The sequence below is a fragment of the Myotis myotis genome, unplaced genomic scaffold, assembly GCF_014108235.1.
Source record: "Myotis myotis isolate mMyoMyo1 unplaced genomic scaffold, mMyoMyo1.p scaffold_m19_p_3, whole genome shotgun sequence".
Classification (NCBI taxonomy): domain Eukaryota; kingdom Metazoa; phylum Chordata; class Mammalia; order Chiroptera; family Vespertilionidae; genus Myotis; species Myotis myotis.
The window spans coordinates 10,394,421-10,419,005 of record NW_023416335.1 but is presented as its reverse complement, the minus strand read 5'-3'; the positions used below and the strand labels follow the sequence as shown (position 1 = coordinate 10,419,005).

Sequence of the window (24,585 nt, the reverse complement as noted above, 5' to 3'; positions counted from 1 at the left end):
GACGAGCCTATGAACTTGGTGAACAACCACAAAAGCGCGCGTGTGTGTGTGTGTGTGTGTGTGTGTGTGTGTGTGTGTGTTGTGACTTGGAATATAAAATGCCTTTCTATAACCAATGGTGTTTCCTGCAAGATTTCATTTGAATGCTTAGAATACGGTCCTCTGGTGTTTTAAGAAAAAGTGTGAAATTCTGATTTGAGAGCTGGAGTTACCAACACACCCGCACTGTCATTTGGATATTTAACAGTGACTGAAATTTAAGAAACACTTTCTCACTGAGTCATTTTGGCCTCGATGGTATTCCGAATGCTTGATTTTTAAAACGCAGCACTGAGCTGTTCTGAAATCACAGATCAGTTAGTCCAGGTTTTAAAAATCAACAAGTAGCCCTAGCTGGTTTGGCTCAGTGGACAGAGTGTCAGCCTGTGGACTAAAGGGTCCCGGGTTCAATTCTGGTCAAGGGCACATGCCCACTTTATGGGCTCAATCCCCAGGGGGCATGCAGGAGCAGCCAATCAATGATTCTCTCTCTCATCATTGATGTTTCTATCTCTCTCTCCCTCTCCCTTCCTCTCTGAAATCAAAACAATTATATATATTTTAAAAATCAACAAGTAATGGGTTTTCTAATGTAGACATTAAAAGTCTGTGGAAAACCAACCTGAATAAAATTAGAAGAAAATTGAAAAATACATACACTACATACTTCTCTTAATCTCATACATTCTAATGAAGCTTTAGTTTTGTTTGCTTAGTAATCTAGTTCAAGTATCGGCAAGTTTTGTCACTCAAGCGACAAGAAAATCAGAAGACAGCTTCACTAGATGCAAGCAATCCTGCAACACTTTCAGTCAACTGGCTTCTAATTCACTTCTTCCAAGGGTGCCGTGATTGCCAACAGAAAGAAGAGCTGGCAAGAAGTTCTACCACTTTTCAAACTTCCATAAAAAATTAAGTTGGTATATCATTTCCAGGAGTCACTTTGTGAAAACTTGTACATCCTATCACAGATCTCTACCAGGTGATGGTTTTGCTGATTAAAGGGCCTTTGGGGACAAGGAGTTTCAGTAGCATCTGCCGTTTCTCCCAACTCTACCACACCCTACCCTCCTGCCCTCCATGCCCAGAGCCATGGACACCTTCCAACCTCTGTCAAGCCCAGGAACAGGAACAGGAACAGGAACACCGTGAGGTCATCTTGACTCTTCCTTGTCTACCTGGGTGTGCCCGAGTCAGTTTTTCCTTCCTGGTGTGTCTTGAATTGCTCTTTCCTATTGGAACTACCTCCACCCTCGTCCTGATCCTCGCCAACCCTCCCTGGGCTGTGGGAAGCATCCCTCCACACTACCTGGCAGAGGGCTGCCACATCATCCCATATTCCTTGCACATCTAAACACCCGAGTCTTCCACTGATTTACACACACAAAAAAAAATAAACATCACCCCGATTCCATGAACCTCAATCACGCAACTGCTCTTTAGACTCCTGACTCCCCTGTCCAAGGCATGCTCGCCATGCATGTCCCACCTACGCACTCGGCAATGCCTGGTCTGCTTCACCTGGGCCCTTATGCAAACCTTTGGGGAAGGCTACATGTCAATCACAGATACCCTTCCCTCTTCCCCAAATGCCTAGACAGCATATTTATCCTTCTGGGTTGGTTCGAAAATTATTACTCAATATCAACTGACCAAACACCAGTCCAGATGCTGGGGAAAAATATGAGAGAAATTTAAGACATGGTCCCTGCCTTCAAGAAGGTTGGCACATAGATAGAACTAAAATGTCCAGGCCCAATTCTCTTATCATGTCTCAAAGCAGATGACCTCATCGAAGGGGAAGCAGTACCGGACAATGGAAAATCCCAAGGGCTTTAACTATGATCCTCTGGGAAATGCTGGCCACAGAGCCCTGACCGTAACAGTCCCATACTGTTAGTTTCTGCCCAACTCTTTCTGGTAGCTTGCTCTTTAAGACACTTTACCCTTTACTTCTAGATGACAAAATGTATTTTGACACTCAGATACGGATTGCCTATTTCTTTTCATTCAGCTGCTCCCATATCAGTGTTCCTGTCTTAGATCATAAAGTCAATACAGTCCAGATAACAAGTTTATTTCGTTCCCTTTGTAGCATATAACATGCAGAATTCCAAGAGGGAGGTGGGACTCCAGATAGAAAAATGCTTTTATACTCATAAAGATATGAAGTGCTCCAAGAAAAAAATGGATTCACCACAATTTAATTAGGACGTCCTGGGCCACAGGCACTTAGCTAGCGTCTGGCCAGCATCCCATCAGCGGGCCCGAATTTGCTGGCTGTCGAAGAGCATGCGCAGCTGGGGGTTTGCAGGAAAGAGCCACGTCAGACGGCTGAGATGTGGGCAACGCCCCACCTCCTTCCCAGTGCCCACACAATCGTGTCCACCACGTTTTTTGTTCAGGGACTATTTTACTTATAGGAGACTGCTGGTGTCACTCAAAATTCACCTTTGTTTAGGTGCTACTTTACGTTAGATTCCTCCTGCAAAAATAGAATTGGAGGCACACTGGATAATCAGTGAGAGGTTCAGGGGGTGACCTCGATCCTGTTCAGGCTTACCTGGAAACTCATCCACAGACCCTTTTATGAAGAAATTGGGATTACTACCAACCCTGTCCTCCCCTGGGGCAGTCTTCACAGAATGCTGTAGAACTATGCAAGGGCAAAGCGAGAATTAGAACTAAAACCCTACTGTGTCCTTTTGAGGAATAGAAAATGTGGTATTAGTTTCCAGATACATGAGACATTTCTTAGAACTTCCAGTATGTATTGAATTGTGCCTGCCCCTAAAGTGGGAAAGTTGCAGTTATTAAATAGACTTGCAACAAAAGGATAAAGTTAATGTTCCAGTATGCCCTATAATCAACAATTTTCACCCATAATCTAAAGCTCCAAAACCAATTAGAAAAAATTAGCAATAACAAGATATATATGCATGCCGGGGTCCAACCCCAGCAGGTCCAGGGGTTCCCCAAAGGTGTGGACGGAGTCGGCGAAGAAGGAAGGACACGGAGACAGTGTTCAGTTGATCAGCAGCCTAGCCAGGATCTCCAGCCAAGTTCTGGTCTGGATCTCCAGCGAAGTTCTGCTTCAGATCTCCAGCCAGGTTCTGTGTCCATGTTCCCTCGCTAGGTTCTCCAGCCAGGTTCTGTCCAGGTTCTCCAGCCAGGTTCAGTCACCAGGTTCTAGTCAGATTCTCTTGCCCATTTCTGTAGTCAGGTTCAGTCCAGGATCTTTTGCCATGTTCTCTCCAGCGAAGTTCTTCTGTCTCTAGTTCTATGTAGGTTCTGTGTCTAGGTTCTGAGTGTAGGTTCTGTCTTCTTACATCTGTATTTATACCAGTTGATTCCAATCCTATCAATCTCTATTTCAAAGGTTAGGGCGTTTCTTATCTCCATTCCAGGGAGTAAAGATTATGTAGCTTAAGCATGATTGTTCGTAGTTAAAGTGATTAATTACCCACCTGGCACTTAGTTAAGAGGTTTTATTCCCTCCCTAACTTCAGGGGAAAATCCCTACCTGGGGAAACAACCTTTCTCAGAGACCTTGGTTAAAACACATAGTGCCAAGAAGGTGAGCAAACATATTAAGAACAGTATGCCATATATGCCAGGTCCCTTGAAACAGCAAGCATGGACCGGCTCAGGTCCCTTGAAACAGCAAGCATGGACCGGCTCCCGGCATATGCATATACAGATCAATCTACATCTACAAGTTCTATATTTACAGGTCGACATATCAATCAATCAATCAATCAATCACTTCTGTAATAGAGGGTTAAGAGAAAATCGTTTTTGAAGAAATTGCTTAACTTTCCCCCTGGTTATGTCTTTCCTTCCCAACTGTTTTATGACAGTGCCCTGCACACATTAGACAATCAGTAAATATTTGCTAACCTATACATATAAAAGCCTAAGCTATGACATGCACTGACCACCAGGGTGCAGACGCTCAATGCAGGAGCTGCCTTCTGGTGGTCAGTGTGCTCCCACAGCCAACCTCCCACGGCCAGCCAACCTCCCAGGGCCAGCCAACCTCCTGCAGTCCTTCCCCCCTGGCCGGCCCCAATCGGCCCAATCGGGACTGGGTGAGACGGCCCCGATCTGTCCCCATCGCCAGCCAGGCCAAGGGACCCCACCCATGAACGAATTTGTGCACCGGGCCTCTAGTTGATTATAAAGAGCTAGCAAAGAACATACACATTAAGACTTCATATGTTCAACTCGCATCTTGGATTCCCTCCTCTCTACTCATCCGTTTGTGCATTCGGATATACACTGTATGTCTATTAGACATAAGGCACTACCATGGCTGCTGGATGGTCTAAGAAAGAGCTAGACACAGATCTGCTCCCAGTGAGCTTCCTGTCTTAAAAAGCAAAAACAAGCCCTAGCTGGTTTGGCTCAGTGCATAGAGCGTCGGCCTGCGGACTGAAGGGTCCCAGGTTCGATTCTGGCCAAGGGCACATGCCTGGGTTGCGGGCTCAACCCCCAGTAGGGGGCATGCAGGAGGCAGCCAATCAATGATTCTCTCTCATCATTGATGCTTCTATCTCTCTCTCCCTCTCCCTTCCTCTCTAAAATCAATAAAATATATTTTTTTAAAAAGAAGCAAAAACAAGTGCTAGCTGGTTACCTATAAGGTAGAGAGCTACAGAAATGTAAGTGCACCTGGAACCCAGACAGTAGGTAGATATAGAACTAGAAGGATCAGGAAAGTCTTCATAAAAGAGGGAGTTTTGACTGAATTTTTAGAAATTTGGTGGAGTCACAATTACATAGGCACTAGGACCTACATTAGGTATACGATGAAATTCACATACAGTAAAAGTATCCCTAAAACACACTAAGATTTTGCCCTACTTTGACCGGCAAAGCATCTCTCAGTGTGCCCGTCCTGTGAGGTGATCCTCCATGTGGGAATTGCTTTCTCCCACTGAACACACAATAATGTGTCTTTGGCTTGTGTTTAGGAGCCAGGTCATATGGGAAGAAAGTATGTTTGTTTGTGTTTTAAGATTTGTAAATGGGTTTTTAGAGAGAGAGGAAGGAAGGTAGAGGGGGAGAGAGGGAGAAACATCAATGTGAGAGCAAAACATCAGTCAGGTGCCTCCTGCACCCCCTCCCACTGGGAATTGAGCCTACTACCCGGGCATGTGCCCTGACCAGGAATCGAACCAGCAACCTTTCGGTGCACAGAATGATTCCCAATCCACTGAGCCACACCGGCGGCCATGGCTGGGAAGACAGTATCCTTAAGTACCAGGATCACACAGTGTGTGGAAGGTTCATGCCCACGGGTGTTTAGGGACTGAGAACACAGCTGAAGGAAGAGCTGACTCCTGGTCCCCTGCTTCCTGAGGTGCATGAATGCAGAACTGCCTGACCTGTTTAATTTGCATTTTTAACTGTGGCTGTCTGCCTACGGAACCTGCCAAATGTAATGTAAGTTAAATGCAGGTGGTGATGGGATGCCACTATAACGAAGATCTGAACATGTGTTTGTTAGCGGGAAAGGCAGTAGTAGCTCAGTAATGGCATTTGAACAAAGGATGGAAAGGATATTCATAGGACATTTTCAATTCAAAGTGTCCTAGATGTGAGTTCAAGTCTTGATCCTCCTCTTACTAGCCGTCTGATGATCATCAAATTTCTTTTTTTTTTTTTGTGAGTAATATAGTTATTTATTTATTTATTTATTTATTTAATTTTTTATTATTATTATTATTAGTTAAGGTATTACAAATGTGTCCTCATCCCCCCCAATAACCCCCAACCCCCACCCCCGCCCCCGCCCCCGCACACTCATGCTCCCATCCCCCTGTTGTCCATGTCCATTGGTTTGGCTTATATACATGTATACAAGTCCTTCGGTTGATCTCTTCCCCTTACCCCCGCCCTCCCCTACTTTCCTTCTGGGGATTGATAGCCTGATCGCTATTTCTCAGTCTTTGGGTCTGTCCCTTTTCATCAGTCTATGTTGTTCTCTATAATCCACAAATGAGTGAGATCATGTGGTATTTATCTTTCTCTGACTGGCTTATTTCACTCAGCATAATGCTCTCCAGTTCCATCCATGCTGTTACAAAAGGCAAGAGTTCCTTTTTTTTACCGCAGCATAGTATTCCATTGTGTATATGTACCACAGTTTTCTAATCCATTCATCTGCTGATGGGCACTTAGGCTGTTTCCAAATCTTAGCTATGGTGAATTGTGCTGCTATGAACATAGGGGTGCATATATCCTTTCTGATTGGCGTTTCTGGTTTCTTGGGATATATTCCTAGTAGTGGGATCACTGGGTCAAATGGGAGTTCCATCTTTAGTTTTTTGAGGAAACTCCATACTGTCTTCCATAGTGGCTGCACCAGTCTGCATTCCCACCAGCAGTGCAAGAGTGTTCCTTTTTCTCCACATCCTCTCCAGCACTTGTCAATTGTTGATGATAGTCATTCTGACAATGTGAGATGGTACTTCACTGTCATTTTAATTTGCATATCTTGGATGATTAGCGACTTGAGCATGTTTTCATATGTCTCTTGGCTTTCTGAATGTCCTCTTTTAAAAGGTGTCTATTTAGGTCCTTTGCCCATTTTTTGATTCGATTGTTTATCTTCCTTTTGTTGAGTTGTATGAGTTCCCTATAAATGTTGGAGGTTAAACCCTTATCAGTGATAGCATTGGCAAATATGTTCTCCCATGCAGTGGGCTTTCTTGTTGTTTTGTTGATGGTTTCTTTTTGCTGTGCAGAAACTTTTTATTTTGATGAAGTCCCATTTGTTTATTTTGATCATCAAATTTCTTAACAGCTCTAGCATCAATTTCCCTTCCTTCCTTCCTTCCTTCCTTCCTTCCTTCCTTCCTTCCTTCCTTCCTCCCTCCCTCCCTCCCTCCCTTTCTTTCTTTTGTTAATCCTCACTGGAGGATATCTTTTCCCCATTGATTTTTTAGAGAGAGTGGAAGAGAGGGAGAAGGAGGGAAAAAGAGAGAGAAAGGGAAACATCGATGTGGGAGAGACACATCGATTGATTGCCTCCTGCAATCGCCCAGACTGGACTGGGAATGGAACCTGCAACCCAGGCATGTGTCCTAACTGGGAACTGAACCAGCACATAGGTCAATGCTCAACCAGTTAGCCACACTGGCCAGACTGTACTTTTAAATTTATACTGAATTAAGTCTAGCAAATGTGTACAATCACCAGTCATGGAGAGTAAACAAACGTACATAGCTGGGGCACAACTTGGCACATGTGGGAACATTCAGCCGGCCTGTGTGAAAACTGGCTCGAGGACATGAGTAGTGGGGTGGGGTGGGGGTGGGGGGGCAATGGGGGATAAGGACACATATATAATACCTTAATAAAGAGAGGCGGGGGGCGGGTTGAGCATGGACTCGTGAACCAGGAGGCCATGGTTTGATTCCTGGTAGGGCAAATGCCTGGGTTTCAGGCTCCATTCCTAGTAGGGGGTGTGTACGAGGCAGCCGATTGATGATTCTCTCTTATCATTGATGTTTCTATCTCTTTATCCCCCGCTTCCTTCCTCTCTGAAATCAATTTTAAAAAATTAAAAAAAACAAAAAACTGCTGCAGAAAGTCAAGCCACGAGACAACAGAACCAATTACCTCGAGATGGGGTGTGATCATGTGCTAATCACTCACGGAACACTGTTTTCGAGTGGTGACTGCTGGATTTAAGTATGTACACTATAGTTGTAGATATGTAATATTTACTTATGTTGGTAAAATTACTACAGTATTTTTTTCAACATATGGCCTATTTGCTAAAGTTTTTTAAAAATAACAGTGAATTGCCCGACAGTGTTGCCCAGTGGTTGAGCATTGACCTATGAACCACAGTCACGGTTCGATTCCAGGTCAGGACACATGCCTGGGTTGTGGGCTCGATCCCAGTGTGGGGCACGCAGGAGGCAGCCGATTGATGATTCTCTCTCAACATTGATGTTTCTATCTCTCTCTCCCTTTCCCTTCCTCTCTGATATCAATAAAAATATATTTAAAAAGTAATAATAACAGTGAATTAATAACAATAAAAAAACCCTGTTAATTTAATTATAAGCAAATCTTGGTTAAAAGCATTTTAAAATTAACAGGTTGAATCTCAGAGGGAAGGCAACGATGGGTGTGTGGGTAGGGAGCGATTAACCAAAGAACTTACATGCACATATGCATAACCTATGGACACAGACAATAATGTGGTGAAGTTGGATGCCGGGTGGAGCAGGTCAATGTGGGAAAAAGGAAGGACATCTCTAATACTTCAAAAATAAAGATACATTTTCAAAAAATTAACACGGTATTAATTTTCACATATGACATGCGGGCTGGAAATTTTGTCTGTTCGATCCAAAGTCTGTTAAATCAAGGTCACAAAGTCAAGGGTTTACTGTATAGTCTGGAGGTGCACCGGCGTATCACAGGCAAATGTCTTTTCACGATCGATTGTTGGTCTACGAGACTATCTAGAGAAGAAATGCTTCCCCCCCAATTCCTAAAGAGTGACTCGGGCATCAAGTGAGTGGCAAAAGCATAACTGGATGAATTATATCGGGTTTTACCAATCATCAATGGAAAGATATTCACAAAACAACCCACGAACGCTGCTCCCCTTCTCCCCCCACATCCCCCTGCCATCCTGGTCCCCCGCTTCAGGGGAAAAGACTGCCGGGGGGGGGGGGGGGGTGGCGCACATATCCTTACCTCAGACAGTAGGTGCTGAATCACAACGGTTAATGCTTCAAACTTGGCGTTCCCGCAGGAAACAAGCTGCTTAAGGTGCAGGATAAACCGACTCTGCTTCTCCGATTTGGTTTTATACTGAGCCAACTCGAGTGTTTTCTCAGAGGAGAGCACATCTGGAGACGTCTGAGTTTGGATGCATAAACTCCTGGGAGTCTTTTGTCTGCCGCTTTCAACTGCAAAAGGAATTCATAAGAGGCAGTGACATATATGATTGTGGTTTCTAGAATAAGCACCATATGCATTCACATACAACGAGAGAAGCCACAGAAATGCATGTAAGTTGTGTTTACATAAGGAAAGCATGTGAATGAGAACTGGAATGAATCGCATGTCTAGATGTTCGGAATTCATGAACACAGACAATGGCTTTCATTGGGACTTTAAAAGCTCTCTATGGGGCAGAGAAGTTATCTACATGAAGCAACCCAGAAACAGAAAAACTGTGTGCAAAATCATGTTGATTTCGTAGCTTCTAATTTCCTAGGTACACTGGTACCGAAACCTGACTATCGCTGTTAGTCTGACTCTATATTCTGGTCACATACGCTGAAAGAAAAACGCAAATTATTGGACTTTAAATGCCTTCACCTCCCCCTACACATTGTTTACGATCTTCCCACCCTTTCCCTGCCGCTGGCCTGGTCAGTACAAAGATTTATACCACGGACGAGTCACTTCCTAGTCTCTAAAGAATCATCGTGTACATTTAAAATCCACTCACATTTTGTCCCTTATCTTTAAATTCACTGTTAAGAGTACTAGACTCTTGACTATACTATTTCATTTTCTATCAAATACAAGCTTTGCTGGTTTTTCCCCTTCCAACTAGTAGTAATAGCTATAAATACCCTGTTTAAAGTGCATGTTAATAATACTCGCCATGACGAGTGATTACTCACTTTCTGTGCCAGGGTGCCCTGGGAATTACTCTTCTCTATTTTAAATGAAAATCTGTTCAGTTTAGGAGCCATTCCAAATGTCTCAGTCACTTTAAGTATCAAACAGATTGGGAAAGCAGGAGACAAGCTGTTTAGCTTCTTGAGACAAGTAGGCCAAATACTCAAAACAAATCTAAATCTAAAAAAATAAAAAGCTACCAGAAAATGTAAAAAAACCCCACATGTATCCTTGTTCTCACAGGCATTTGCTGTGGCATCCACATTCTGTGGTAACCAAGGCAATTTTATAAACTAATTATTTTCTCTAATTTTTCAGGGAAAGGAAAACTACAGTGATTTCTTGAAGGAAAATAAACAAAGAAACCTCAGTATTCATGATCCAAGAACCAATGGCCAAAAACAGAAAAAAAAAAAAAAAAAAAAGGCATTCATTTTCTATGGCTGCTTTCCATAGTTAAACAACTTGTATCTGTACTCATGCTTGATAACTCAGTTCTAAAATGACTGAAATATCTGTTGTGTTTTCAAATTACTAGAAAAGAGGGGGAAAGTGTTTCTCCAGGATTCTTTATTAGTCATCATTAGTCATTGTCTGTCAATAATTGCCAATTCCCCAGATGGAGAAAGTAACTGAGTTAATAGTCGTAATATGAAAGTCCTGACGGAAGAACAACTTTATCAAGTCACTATATTAATGAAAAAAGATCTAAATATTTTTAAATTATGTCAAAGTATCTGAGCTTTGTATTCCTTTATTTCATCGTTTCCTAAAATGTTCTTAGAACTTTTCTTTTTCCCATACATATAATAATAATTACATAATGTTTTACTGTTCATAGAGGGTCTCACTTTCCTCTCTTTCCATTCTCCCCGTCACCCTTGGTAGGGAAGGTGATATTCAGAGATGAGGGCCTTGCCCAGGTGTAGACAGGCAGCTTCTATGGGACAGATTCAAGGTCAGGACCTAGGTCTCTGAAGTCAAGTCTCTACTATTCCCATACATTTTGGAAAGGGAATATGAGGTGGAAATGTAATATATTTCATCACTAAAACAAATATGTATGCAATAACCCTGATAAGATGTTACTTTAATACATTCAAGCCCATTATCTGAGAACTCTTCATTTCAATAAACTTACATATAAGCATCGATTTCATACAGTGTTTTTTATATTTTACACAAAACCAAAAACAAAACAACAACAAAAAAACCGGGACAGCAATAAACACTTTTAACTCTTTGACCACCCAGAATGTACTGCAACATAGGTAGATAGATGCCCACGCCCATGCTCCTGGTTGGTATCACTGCTGTACATCCTACCAATACTTATTAAAATATTCATTTACTTATTGTACATTGCTTTTAAATTCATCATTTCTTGAATCCTTAACAATGTTTGATTTTCTTTCTACAATTTTATATGCTAATAATTTTTTATACTTTAACACAATATCAAAGTTTAAACACTGTAAGGTTATAATTATTTATAAAATCTGAGTGGCAAATCTTTCATATTAACAGTTTTAGAGAAAACGTTCTTTAGTATTCTCATCTACTTACTCTTTCAGATGAATTTTAGTATCCAACGGTAAGTTTTAGTAAGTTTTTTCATAAGAAAATATATTTAATTAAATGCAAGTTAGCATATTAAACATTGTTTTTCGCACTGAGGTTCAGAATACAGGGACTGCCTTTATAGCACCAAATTTTATATTTTCCTGCAAATTACCTCCTATACCAAAGTCAGGCCATAGTTAAGTATTTACGTTTGGCTCCTTGGTGAACTACTTTTTCCCCCACTGTATTATCAAGATATTTTTAAATTTTAACTTACAACTGTATTGAAAGTATTTGGTAGAGAAGTAAGGGAGGGAACGAGGCTGCTTCAGTAAAACCCAAGCTGTCCTTACACCAGCCTCTTTTTCCCTCAGGCTTTCTGAGTGGCCTGAGAACTGGAATTTCAAGAGTGGGGGAAGCCCATTCATCAGCATCGGCTCCTGAGTGTCCAGCCCTGAAAACCCGCGACACTGCTCTGTCTTGGGAAGTGATCAAAACCCTCAGATCTGTCCATCAAGCTGCAGTGCTAAATGCTACCTGAGAACCTCATTCAAGCATTTAAAATGATTCTGGTCACGTCTGTCTGCATAATTTCATTTACTCAAGTTGATGTTTGAAGACATAAAAGCTGGGTGAGAATCCTTCTCTGACACACCCTAGCACAAACTATTGGATTCACAGCTGGGAAGCCAGAATTTATCCACTTATGAATCCTACAAGGGAGAAAAATGACATCTATAGAGCAGTTTTCACTGCAGACTTGTTGGCAAAGAAAAGCTTGAAGAAACAACCCGAATGTCCATAAGTAGAGGACTGGTTTAAAAATTACAGTACATTTATATAGTGGAACACCACAGCTGTGACAGAACTAAGAACTCTTGTGGTAAATGAAAAAAAAGCATACTAAGGAACAATGTAGATAATATGCCCTATTGTATAAAGATGGGAATATAAGAACACATTTTATTTTCTTCTCTTAAAGGCATAACAAAGCTACTGCATAATACACATAAAAGTACTAACAATGTTTGCTTTTCCAGAGAAGAGAACGGGAACCAGACAGATACAAGACATTCTAACGCATTTTTCATACTTTTTAACCACGTCGTAAATATTACCTATTCAAAATGAAAAAGTAGTATTATTTTTTTTTAAAGATGGTTAAAATGAATTCTGAGCACTTAAAATCTTTATTTAACACTTAGCTATGGAGAAAACATAGTCAATCTGTGTTTCTTCCTTGGGGGATCTAGACAGGATTCTACATAACATGAGTTTTATTGTATGTGAATACTCAGAATAGATTTACATTTAAGGAGAAAAGAAAACAGACATATTATCCTTCTAAGAGAACATGTCTTCAAATGGTAACAAAAGAGCCAATACGCTAACAAGCTGCACTCTACCTAGAGCTGGAAAAGCAAGTTGTGACCTCAATCTTCCGCTCCAAACACTGAGCTCCCTGAGGACAAAATTGTACCACATGGTAGCAGATGACCCAATCTGAGCATCCTTCTCACCCTCCTCACTCCTGGCTCAACTGAAGATCAGAGATGATGCAAAAGTCTCCGGTGAAGCTCAAAGCCCCAGTGCTCAAACACAGGGTATTTCATACTACTAAACACAACAGTTTCCCTTAAATCCCACAGGGTGCATTATGAATAGGAAATGAGCATAATGTGAACCAAACTTTGCCTTTACATTCCATTTATTAGCATATTACCTCTTTGATAATAAAAGCTGTATTTAAAGGCATAAAATATTCTATTATACCTATTAACAGGATATGTTCTGATTTCAAAGGATCAATTTAACCCGAAGCTTTTAAATTGAACGCTAACTTCTACATAGATTCAGATGTCTCTCAACAAGGTAATTATCTAATTACCACTATCGTGTCCGAGCCAACCTTCCCAGGATTCATTCTAATGAAACTGAAACCTCCAACAGGAAAACAAAAGTCCTGCATCAAAGATATTTACTTGAAAAATAGCGGGATAACATTGCTTGCTATCTTGGTTCTTTCTCCTCAGAAACCTCCAATTTAATAAAAGTTAAAAACTAGCCTAATGATCTTATTTGTCATCTTCTTAAAGTAGCAGACAATGAGGAACAGAACCACTTTTTTCAGGCTCAAGTCACTCAAGCATATAGATCCCCATCTCAAGACTCAACACCATTTTTGAGAGACATGGACTAACCATCGTCACATACTAGCTGCTGAGGCCACATCCATCCTAAGGCCAAACAAGCCATTTACTGAATCTCCTGGATTTCTAAATATTAAAATCGACTTGGAGACAAGACCTACCAGGAGAGTGCCTTGGTTTCCATGAAACACACAACTAAACAAAGAATGTAGTAATAATGTTGCCTGGTGTCTTGTAGACTCATTGATCTACTCATTCACTCACCAAATCTTTATCAGAATCTACCATGATGGTTTTCTGTGGTCGCCAGACCTTCCCTGGGGTCCTGGGGAGCAAGGGAGGCATGTAGAAGAGGTTGGTAGTATACAGGGAGGCCTGAAGATGCCAAGGGGGTCTCTGCTGAATTGATTTTCCCTAGTATTAATCTCTTCCTGTTGGACTCGCACACATCTACCTATCTGAATGCGAGTGAGTCATTAGGTGGTCTGTGCTTTCTATGAGATACCGCCTTGAAAACGAATGTTTGTGGGTGAATAAGATGTAGGTAATGAACTAATGGGCGAGCGAGCATTCTCTAACTTTCTACCCGCACCCTGGAGAGACAACCGCTTCCCTTCTCTCTACCTTAATTTGAACCGATATATCTTAAAACCTTAGTAGAAACACCTATCTCTACACCAGTCCTTCCGGTCAGTATTTCCTCAGCCTTAGACGGTGGGTGTGTACTCTGGGATATTCCACGAAAGCAAAGCACTGAAGTGCAAATTATTGGGCCATCGATTCTTAACTGGGAACTCCCTCTTACCAGAACACACATTGCCCAATAATTTGCACTTCAGTGCAAATTATTGGGCAATGTGTGTTCTGGTAAGAGGGAGTTCCCAGTTAAGAATCGATGGCCCAAATGACACTCCATCCAGTGAGTGTCTACCTGACGTCTTCCTCAACAAAGTGGCCCTTGCTTTTAAGGAACTTCTTGGCAGCAGAGACAGAAATAGGTCATCGACAATGGCAATATGATTTGATAATGAGAGAGCAGAATGAGTACACAGACTGGGGAGGGCGCAGATGATCTGGGGTTGTCAAGAAGGGGTTCTACAGACAGGATGGACATTTGCACACTTGGCAGACAGAAAAGGCTAGAAAATACAAAGGCATAGAAAGGTACAGGAGGCCCTGGAGGCCCTGGGAGCCAGTGCTCCTGGTGTTACAGCAAGATGAAGTGGCGGGCAGCATACATGGGGGCGAGAGCATGTGTGCCATTCAGGGTTTCATCTGGTAGGAGGCACAGAACAACGCTGAGCCGGAGGCTGGAGGCGTGTGGGAGAAACTCTGAGGGGGGATGGTCAGGAGGGAGCCCAGCAGGAGACACTCAGGGGTCAGCGGCAGTAAGAACAGGCAGCAAAACATAAATGTGTTCATGAGGCAAAACAGGAGGATTAGTGACCAGCTGGACCAAGGGAACCCGGGGTGAGTCACACGTTTCCAGCTAGGAAATAACACGAAGAGGAGTAGATTATCGCTTGGGAATGTGAGGGCAGGGAGAGGGGAAGGTGTGGGTCAGGGTGAGGAAGGTGTGGGTCATGCGCTAACACTGCTCTTTGTTCTCCAAAGAGAGTCTATTCTAAACTCACCTGCTCCACAGCACTTTCCAAATTCAGTCATCTGCTGTCTCATTTTCCTGAGGAGCAATCAGCTCCTTATTTCCCACTGACCTGCATATTGCTCCTAACACACACTATTAACAGGCTGTCTAGTGGTCTCTATGAACAGTGACCCACAGTAACCTGGACCTTACCAAGATGGTTAAGAAATAATTGTTCACGTCATCAATTATTGGTTTAAGTTTGTATAAAACTTAACAGTGTAGGAATAGAATACCCACTGTAAATGCTCTACTGATAAACCATTAATCTTTTTTTTAACCCATTTTAAGTATATAAAAACCACACCTAAAGTTGAGAACATTTTCTCTCAATGTATTATTTTAAACCTGAAAATTAATTCATTTAAGGGATCAAAATATTAATCTCTATGTTCAAACAACAAAGTGACTTGAAAGTATTTAATTGACCTAACTACAAAATAGGTAATCATTACCAAAAAACTTCCGTGTCGTAAAAGAGAAAAAACAATAAGGTCTATTGCGAAATTCAGCCTATTAAATGATGTCCTCCCCTTACGTATAAGCAGCTAAGAGTCAACTTTTGAGAAATCACTGTTTTGCCTTCTCTGTGGCAGAAACTATAATAAGGCTTTAACCCTCTCATACCTGCATGTACTATAGAGAGTGGAGAAGTCAGACACTCAATATCCCAGAGTCCCTTGTGGGTAGAGATAGCCATGTGACAAGACTTAGCCAATGAGATGTAAGCTTTAGTGATTTGGCACCACCCCTTCCCTATTTTTTCCTGCCTGGAGCAGCCATTGTGAGATCATGAGGCAACAATCATGAGGAAAGTGCTGAGAAGCAGCAGAGAAGTTGACCCTGACGTTGCTGAGCTACTGAACGACATCGGAGCTGCTTTGTAGGTGAGACACAGAAGCGCCTTCTTAGTTGTCTTAACAAACTGCAGCTAAAAGCAATTCTGCTTGACAGTCTCAAAAATGAATACCAAACAAAAGAACATAACTGGATGACTTTCATTCTAATTAAGCACATGTAGTCACATACTGCCTCACTCTGACAGAATATCAGGTTAGTCAGAATAGTTCTCTTCGCTCTGGCCGGTGGCTCAGTTGGTTGGAGCATCCTGTACACCAAAATGTTTCGGGTTCAATTCCTGATCAGGGCATATACCTAGGGTGCAGGTTCCATAGCCTGTCAGGGACATAGGGGAGGCACCTGATTGATGTTTTTCTCTCTCTCTCTCCCTCTCCCTTTCTCTCTCTTTCTAAAATCAATTTTTTTTTAATTACCCTCAGGTGAGGATAACAAAAAAAAATAGTCCTCTTCAGTGCAGCTTTAAGTAAATGAAAATATTTTCTGTTAATAGTTCTCATGCCCTTCCTCAATGTATTTGCATATACATCTATCCTTTTTGCTATAATAATTGCCTTTTTAAAATCCTCACCAAAGGATATGTCCTCATTGACTTTAGAGAAGAAGAAGAAGGGGAGGGGGGGGGGAAGGGGGAAGAATCCTCAATGTGCTTTTTAAACATATATATATATATATATATTAATTTATATATATATATATATATATATATATATATATATATATATATATATATAAATTGATTTCAAATAAGGGAGAGGAAGAGAGAGAAACACCAATGATGAGAGAGAATCATTAATTGGCTGTCTCCTGCACACCCCCTACTGGGGATCAATCCCACAACCTGGGCATATGCCCTGACTGGGAATCGAACTGTGACCTCCTGGTTCATAAGTTGACACTAAGCCACACCGGCTGGGCTATCGATGTGCTTTTAAGGTCACTAGCTCAGCAAAACCAACTCTATTTTTCAGTGCAAGTAACTTCACTTGAATCAATGACAGCATTTCCTCAAAATGGCACTTTTCAGAATAATTAATATCGCTCTCTCCAGCTTCACAGAAAGCCTGAATTCTAATCCAACTGGTGGCAAGAACTATTTCTCCTTAGAAGATTCGTTCCCCTTCACTGACTCATTATAAAACTTGAACTGATACCTTCAGGCAAGATTCTGAAACAGACTGAGCCGAGCACTTTGGCAGGAGACCATGGCCAGCACTCGGGTGGTCAGTGAAGCCACTCCTGGGCCTCAGCCGATGGCAGCCTTTACCTCCCGCTGACACCTTCAGCCATGCCCGGTACCCTGACATCACTCAGAACTCCGAGAAATTCTCTCTTTCTTTCTTGGCCCCTGTTCACAGAGGAAATTACATGCTGGCTCCAACAACACACACTTGTCGACGGTGCCACACAGTAACAATACACAGGCACGCCCGGCACACAATGTCATGTGAGGGTTCGGTGACAGAGCCTGTTCCCGCTGGGTCCCTCTGAGCACCATCCTTACCGCTGGCACCTCTCTCTCCACAGTCCATGCCCACAGTCTGGACCACCTGGATAAAGACACCCTCACCCATGCCCCGTCATGACTACTTGATGTTCTATGTCTGTCTCCCTCCATTAAATTGTGGGCTGTGTGGAGACAGGGGCCACGTGTGACACAGTCCTGGCTCTATCTGCAGCATCTAGCATTGTACCTGACACATATACACGTCTAATAAGTATTTATTTATGAAATGAATGAATGAATGGATCCTGCAATGTGAAAAGGTTTAGAAACAGGGGAAAGGCTGGTGCCCAAAACCAAAAATATAAATCATTCAAATAGCCTGAAGTATTAGGTTAGGGGATATGAAACTGTCCATATTTTTTACTTGTAAAAAGAGTAATTTCCAATGCTCCAGCCTAATAGCAAAGCCTGAGATAGAGGAGTGGCAGAGGATAAAAACAAATAGAGATTTCCTATGACAGAGTCTTAGATTTTTGCAACCAGTTAGTTACGGCCAAATGACCAAGAGCAAGGATTCCAAGGTGACAGGTTTAATGACAGGACAAGGGAACAACATGGTGTCACAAAAAGAAATAAATAAATCAGGCATATTAACTGAGTTTGAGAGAGAAGGAGAGAATTCGTTTTGATACAATGAATTTTCAGGTGTCAGTAATACATCCAGAGAGTTTTAAACCTATAGCCAGAAAATCCTCGGAATTTCAGGTTAAAGGGATTTCGGAAATCATCTCATCGGATTCCTTTCTGTTGTAGCCTGTATGGTTACTAGTATGTGATCAAGGTCTCTGACGTGATGACCAGCAAAACCAAGGCAACAAACCCCGGGCTCCTGGAAACCTGGTCACCACCACTGCCACTAAGGCAACCAACACAACTTCGCTTAGTAAGAATACAGACACTGCTACTGCCTGCAGCCACACAGAGAAGAAAAGACACAGGGTCTTCGTCATCCATTCTACTGGGAGACTTCTCCGTCCTTAAAGGTATATCATATGGATAAAACTCACAAAAGATTCTTACTGGGGGTGAGTAGAATTAAATACTTGACATAATTTTAAAATCCTGTCCACGCACAAAACCCTTTTTTCCATCACTACTATCCGCTGGATCTAACAGAATTAGAGCAAAATTCACAGCCAGGAAAATCTATAACCCAGAAATTTTAAACAGAGGCCCCGGGTTTTAGTCCCATCTCTGCCACAGGCTGTGTTCACCTCTCTGGGCCTCAGACTTCTTGGCAGCAAATAAGACCAGCCAGATGCCCTCTCAGTGCACTCCAGCTCTGAAAACTGCAATCAAATAGAGGTTGCGAAATAGGTTTCTATAAGTTCCAAGAATAAAATGTAACAAAAAGAGCCCTATTAGTTAAGCTCTGGTGATCAAAGCCTGGTCTCTTTTGCTTAAGCTGCCTTGGAAAGCTAACTGCTTCACAAAAATACACACGCGGCCGAAAATGTTCACTAATTGAAGACTGATGAAATAAATCACGGCTCGCCCAACAATGGGATGTCATGTGACCATTAAGAAGAATGAGTGAGATAAATAAAGGCGTTGATGTGAAAATCTAAGACATATTAACTTTTAAAAGCAAGCTATAGAAGAGTGTATATAGTACGCGTCCATTCCAGTATAACCAAGAAGGATGTAAAAGGGCCACCCAGGCTTCCACATGATCAGAAACTACCAGGGGCTGTAAGACATCCCCTGAGAGTGGCTGCCTGCTGGAGGGGGCAGGGCTGGGTGAAAATTGAACAACCTTCTATACTGTTAGGTTTTCCTTTTTAACTTGGAGTATGAGTTATATTTTTAAGTTAAAATTAGAAGCTTTTGGAGCTACTTTAGATCACCCAAATTATTACAAATACAGGGCACCCTTTTTGTTTTCTAATGTTGAAAAAACTACAGTGGCATATAGGCTGGGAGGAACACAGCCACTGTTTACCTGCTAACCTGCCTCGGGCGCCTCTAGCTGTCAGACCAGATGGAGAGGGAAAGGCGAGCTGACTCAGGTGGCAGGTCAAGGGGAGTTAAGAAACATGAGGAAGAGGTGCTGGAAAAATGAGAATTATCCCACAGAGAAGGGAGATGCCTCAGGCAGAGCTAAAAACCAATGCTGAATAAAATCTCTAGGGACAGAGAGGAAAAACAAGACGCATAGGGCTGCCCGGCTTATGAAACAAGGAAATAGCTTCTATTTACATCCTCCAAATAATCCCCTTACAGTTAACACTAACCAGCCCAAATCCAATGTACAGCCCTAGTTTTTACAGCCTAAAATCAACTTCATTTACCATAGCTGCGATTATCCTCTAGAACAGCGGTTCTCAACCTGTGGGTCGCGACCCCTTTGGGGGTCGAACAACCCTTTCACAGGGGTCGCCTACATACATCCTGCATATCAGATATTTACATTATGATTCATAACAGTGGCAAAATTACAGTTATGAAGTAGCAACGAAAATAATTTTATGGTTGGGGGTCACCACAACATGAGGAACTGTATGAAAGGGTCGCGGCATTAGGAAGGTTGAGAACCACTGCTCTAGAACAAGAGGCTGCGATGTCAGGCTCCTGAATCCTCTCAGAGGGACACACAGGCTCCCACATGCCTGAAATACACACGGCACTGATTTCTATCTTAGGCACGGAAAATAAAAGGCAGCTACCAGCATACACATCAGAGGCGGTCTTTTGCAGCTGCAAACAACTCACTATGGACCTCAGAGGGCTTCATTTGTGGTTCACTTATTACCTGCCTCTCCTCAACCATTGGGATGTTTAAATTCAGACAAACATTTAGATAATGTGGAAATCTTGTAGTCTACGAAACATCACAATCTCAGTGAGAAATTACATAATGAAAACCACAGAAAGCCTCTCATCTCATCTCATCCTTTAAGGCAGTGGTCGGCAAACTCATTAGTCAACAGAGCCAAATATCAACAGTACAACAACTGAAATTTCTTTTGAGAGCCAAATTTTTTAAACTTAAACTATATAGGTAGGTACACTGTTATTAACTTAATTAGGGTACTCCTAAGGCTTAGGAAGAGCCACACTCCAGGGGCCAAAGAGCTGCATGTGGCTCGCAAGCCGCAGTTTGCTGACCACGGCTTTAAGGGAAAGAAAAATATTATTCTCGATATACCCACGTCCTATTTCCAAAATCATTGGAAGTAAAATGCCAGTTGACGGGTGTTGATTTTCACAGCTTTGGTTGGCATCCGAGAAAAAAGCTAGGGAGCTCCAAGGCAACAATTCCATTTTCTATAAACAAACCAGGCAAACATCTGCTTGCAAACAGTAACAGCGCCGTCTACTCCTGTGTTAAAACATCAGAAAACTGCTTTTTTGTTTTCTGTGGGTTTTTCGTTTTTTGTTTTTTTGTTTTTTTTACAAATTAAGGCTAGTGCTCGCTAAGAAAGAGCTTCCTTTCCCCACTCATCTGTCTCACTAAGAAATGTCTGCAGACGTCTGCACGCCCATCCATGTGCCCCCCATGCACCAGTCACCATGGAGCAGTCAGTGCCAGACAAACCTGCGTGGAAAACCACAGAGCTCCTCCGAAACCCCGAAGGCAGGCGCAGATTCCGCAGCAGCCCCTTGGCAGTCAGGCGGACGTGGATGGTGGATAAGGAGAACTTGGGAGACAGCAGCATGTCTTCGGAGCAGGTGGGAAGAGTTCGCACAAGAAACAGCTCCCGCGGATGGATAGTCACATACTGTCTTTTCAAACTCAGCCCTCCTCGGGGCCAAGAAACACAGCGCGAGAAAACATGCCTACATAGCAAATGTCATTCCAGCACACACACACACACACACACACACACACACACACACACACACACACAGAAAAAACCCCAGAGTGGTCCCACTGTTCCCGGCTTCCCTTTGCTCTCCCAGATGTTGCCAAAACAATGCTCTTCCTCGGAATAAAATCTCCTCTTGGCGGCCCCCGCGCGAAGCAGCCTGTGAGTTACATCACACTGCACATGCCTGTGGGGTTGTTATGGTTCTCATCAGAGATGGCAAGGGGGGAGGAAGTGGGTGGTCTCAGGAGCTTTACAGAACAGCCAATAACGCCGCAGAGTCTGGAACCACTTGGACGATTGTTCAGGGAAATTAACTACTTACAGTGCCGCCTGCTTATTTAGTAATGAGGGGAAAAATTAAGATTTCATTAAAGTAATCTGTGTCCTGTTTTTAATATTTTCTATTACATTCACACTGATAACACTGGGGATGTTTGCAGATTGTTTCTATGCAAACCTATGTATAAACCTGACACCCTGGATAAAATTTTTAAAAAATGGCTCTAAGCAATAAATGTTCCCTATTATAATTTTTAATAAAATGTCTATTATAGCAATGGCTGGTTGATAAGAGGTTCAAGTGTCAACTTTCACATCACGTTCTGAGGACCTCACGCATAACCAACAATAAAAGGTTCATGCAATTTCTCTAGCAGGGGTAATAGTTCCAGAAAAATAAAAAATTAGTTATTCACACAGGCAGTATTCTAAGGGCTGCACTTACTGCTCGACTCATCCCAGGTATAGAAAACCAGGTACCTCTGACAGTAAGGCGCTGAGGCTAGAAATGCGGGAAAGGCACGGTTATGTGTATTTTTTTTTAAATATATTTTTATTGACTTCAGAGAGGAAGGAAGAGGGAGAGAGAGATAGAAACAGCCACGATGAGAGAGAATCCTGGATCGGCTGCCTCCTGCAAGTCCCTCACTGGGGATCGAGCCCACAACCCGGGCGTGTGCCCTTGACCGGAATCAAACCTGGGACTTTTCAGTTCGTAGGCCAACGCTCTATCCACTGAGCCAAACCGGCCAGGGCAGTTATTTGTATTTTTTTTTACTGGGATTTATTCAATGTTTTTTTGTAGTATAGTGGTTTATGAAAGCACATTAAAATATGATGGCAAAAAACAACAACAACAAGGAAGTCAAAAGGTAAAGGTATGGGTATAAGAAAATTGCAGCGGCAATATGCTACTTAAGTAAAGCAAATATTAAAGCTGGAACAGCCCCAAATCCTAACTCTTTTTTTTAATCTAAAAGAAAACAAGAAAACAATGTGTAAAAAAATGATCTATGCTTGTTCCAAAGACTTCCTTAAAAAAAAAAAAGACTTGGTATCAGAATAAATGTAGAGATTGTTAACTATGAATAATCCTAGGAATCGCTATTTAATGTGCAGGAAGCACTCTTTCAGGAATTGTATGGAGCATTTAGGGTGTGACAGGGGAAGCTGATAGGCAGGAAAGGAAATTCTGAATAATTTCTTCTCCCTCTTCACTCAGCCTGTCAGTTTAGAGACACACCAATCCCTTGTCCAGGGTTCACTGTGGGAAAGATACAACTTGTTCACACACAGACAATGGACCTGGGAAACACACGGCACCCATGGCAACTGAACACAAATAACCATGGACATAAAGTCAAAACAGCTACATTTAAGTGTTGATTTACCATTTTTCCCAGTTTATTGTTATTTTATAAAACCCGCCTTTTACTCGGTTTCTCAATCTTAATAGTATGCTCTAACAACACCCCCCCCAGAAACGTGTAAAAACCAAGATGCCCATCAGCATTAAAATTGTAAAGAATAAGGTTAAATATTAAACATTATTAAAAATAGCCATGACACCACTCCATCTGGGATTTGTTTGTTTTGGTTATGGTTGTTGTTGTTAGAAGGGTGGGGTTGTTAAGAAATAGTAAACTCCAAAATGCCCTGGTTAGAAAAGAAACCCTTTAGCCTAGGCCGTGGTCGGCAAACCACGGCTCACGAGCCACATGTGGCTCTTTGGCCCCTTGAGTGTGGCTCTTCCACAAAATACCACGTGTGGGTGTGCACATACAGTGCGATTGAAACTTCATGCGCAGAAGTCGGTATTTTGTGAAAGAGCGGGTATTTTGTGGAAGAGCCACACTCAAGGGGCCAAGAGCCGCATGTGGCTCGCGAGCTGTGGTTTGCCGAGCCGCAGTTTGCCGACCACTGGCCTAGACCACTCAAATAAAAGAAATTAGCAACATGCCACCTATCCATTAAAGCTTTTACTTGTACCACACTAAGCTACTACATACACTGAGTGGCCAGATTATTATGACCACCTGACGTTTGTAGGCAAATTAGCTATAATTTCGCGCTGAAGTTGCTAGAGGGCCAGACCATTATAAATAGGGTAGCAGGTTGTTTACCACGACAGTAGAAGTGATTTTTTTCTGAAGATATGGGTAAGCAACGCGATTTAACAGCCTTTGAATATGGGATACACACACACACACACTGAGTGGCCAGATTATTATGACCACCTGACGTTTGTAGGCAAATTAGCCATACACTGCATCGCATGGGATATGGAAGCCAAAGGCCTGTTCAAACACCGTTGCTGTCTGCAGTTACCAAGATAAAACATCTCCAATTCACACAGGAACACAAGGATTGGACAGTCGAACATTGGAAAAAAGTCATGTGGTCCAATGGATCACGTTTCCAATTGCATTATGCAAATGGCAGTGTGTGAGAATTTGGCGGAAACAGCATGAAAGCATGCACCCCACATGCATGAGTACAACCCTTCAAGCTGGTGGGGGCAGTGTTATGGTTTGGGGCATGTTTTCCTGGCATGATCTGGGCCCTTTAATTCGTGCAGAACAACGTCTGAATAGCACAAAATACCTAAGTATCATTGCTGATCAAGATCATCCTATCATGTTGATGGCAGATCCCAATGGAGATGGCTTCTTCCAACAAGACAATGCGCCATGCCACGGTGCTCGTATTGTGCAGGAGTGGTTTCAAGAACATGAGGGAGACTTTACCTTGTTTAGGTGGCCCCCACAATCACCAGTTCTCAATCCAATTGAGCATTTGTGGGACGAAGTTAAAAGAGCGATCAGGCAGCTGGTTCCACAACCATCAAATCTCACAGAACTGGACAGTGCTATTCATCAGGCATGGTGTCAGACTCCTCGCATCACCTTTCAACATCTCGTGGAGTCAATGCCAAGAGGAATCGCCGCAGTATTGAAGGCAAAAGGTGGCCCAACGAAGTACTGATGGAGTGGTCATAATAATCTGGCCACTCAGTGTATATTAAAAGTAAACGTTGCTGGACCTGGCCGTGTAGCTCCGTTGGTTATA

At 42.4% G+C, this 24,585-nt stretch overlaps 1 protein-coding gene across 7 annotated transcripts in view; it reads right to left on the bottom strand.

Annotated features, from left to right (window-relative positions):
• MTUS1 (microtubule associated scaffold protein 1) overlaps positions 1-24,585 on the bottom strand; it is a 133,660-nt gene that overhangs the window by 26,423 nt on the left and 82,652 nt on the right. For 6 of the 7 annotated variants that reach the window (XM_036301896.1, XM_036301901.1, XM_036301899.1 and 3 more), the window contains one exon: positions 8,764-8,978. In XM_036301896.1, the coding sequence (XP_036157789.1) occupies positions 8,764-8,978 (215 nt within the window). Of the gene's footprint in view, positions 1-8,763; positions 8,979-20,963; positions 21,395-24,585 lie in introns of those variants that run through there. The other variant, XM_036301902.1, reaches the window with a different exon arrangement.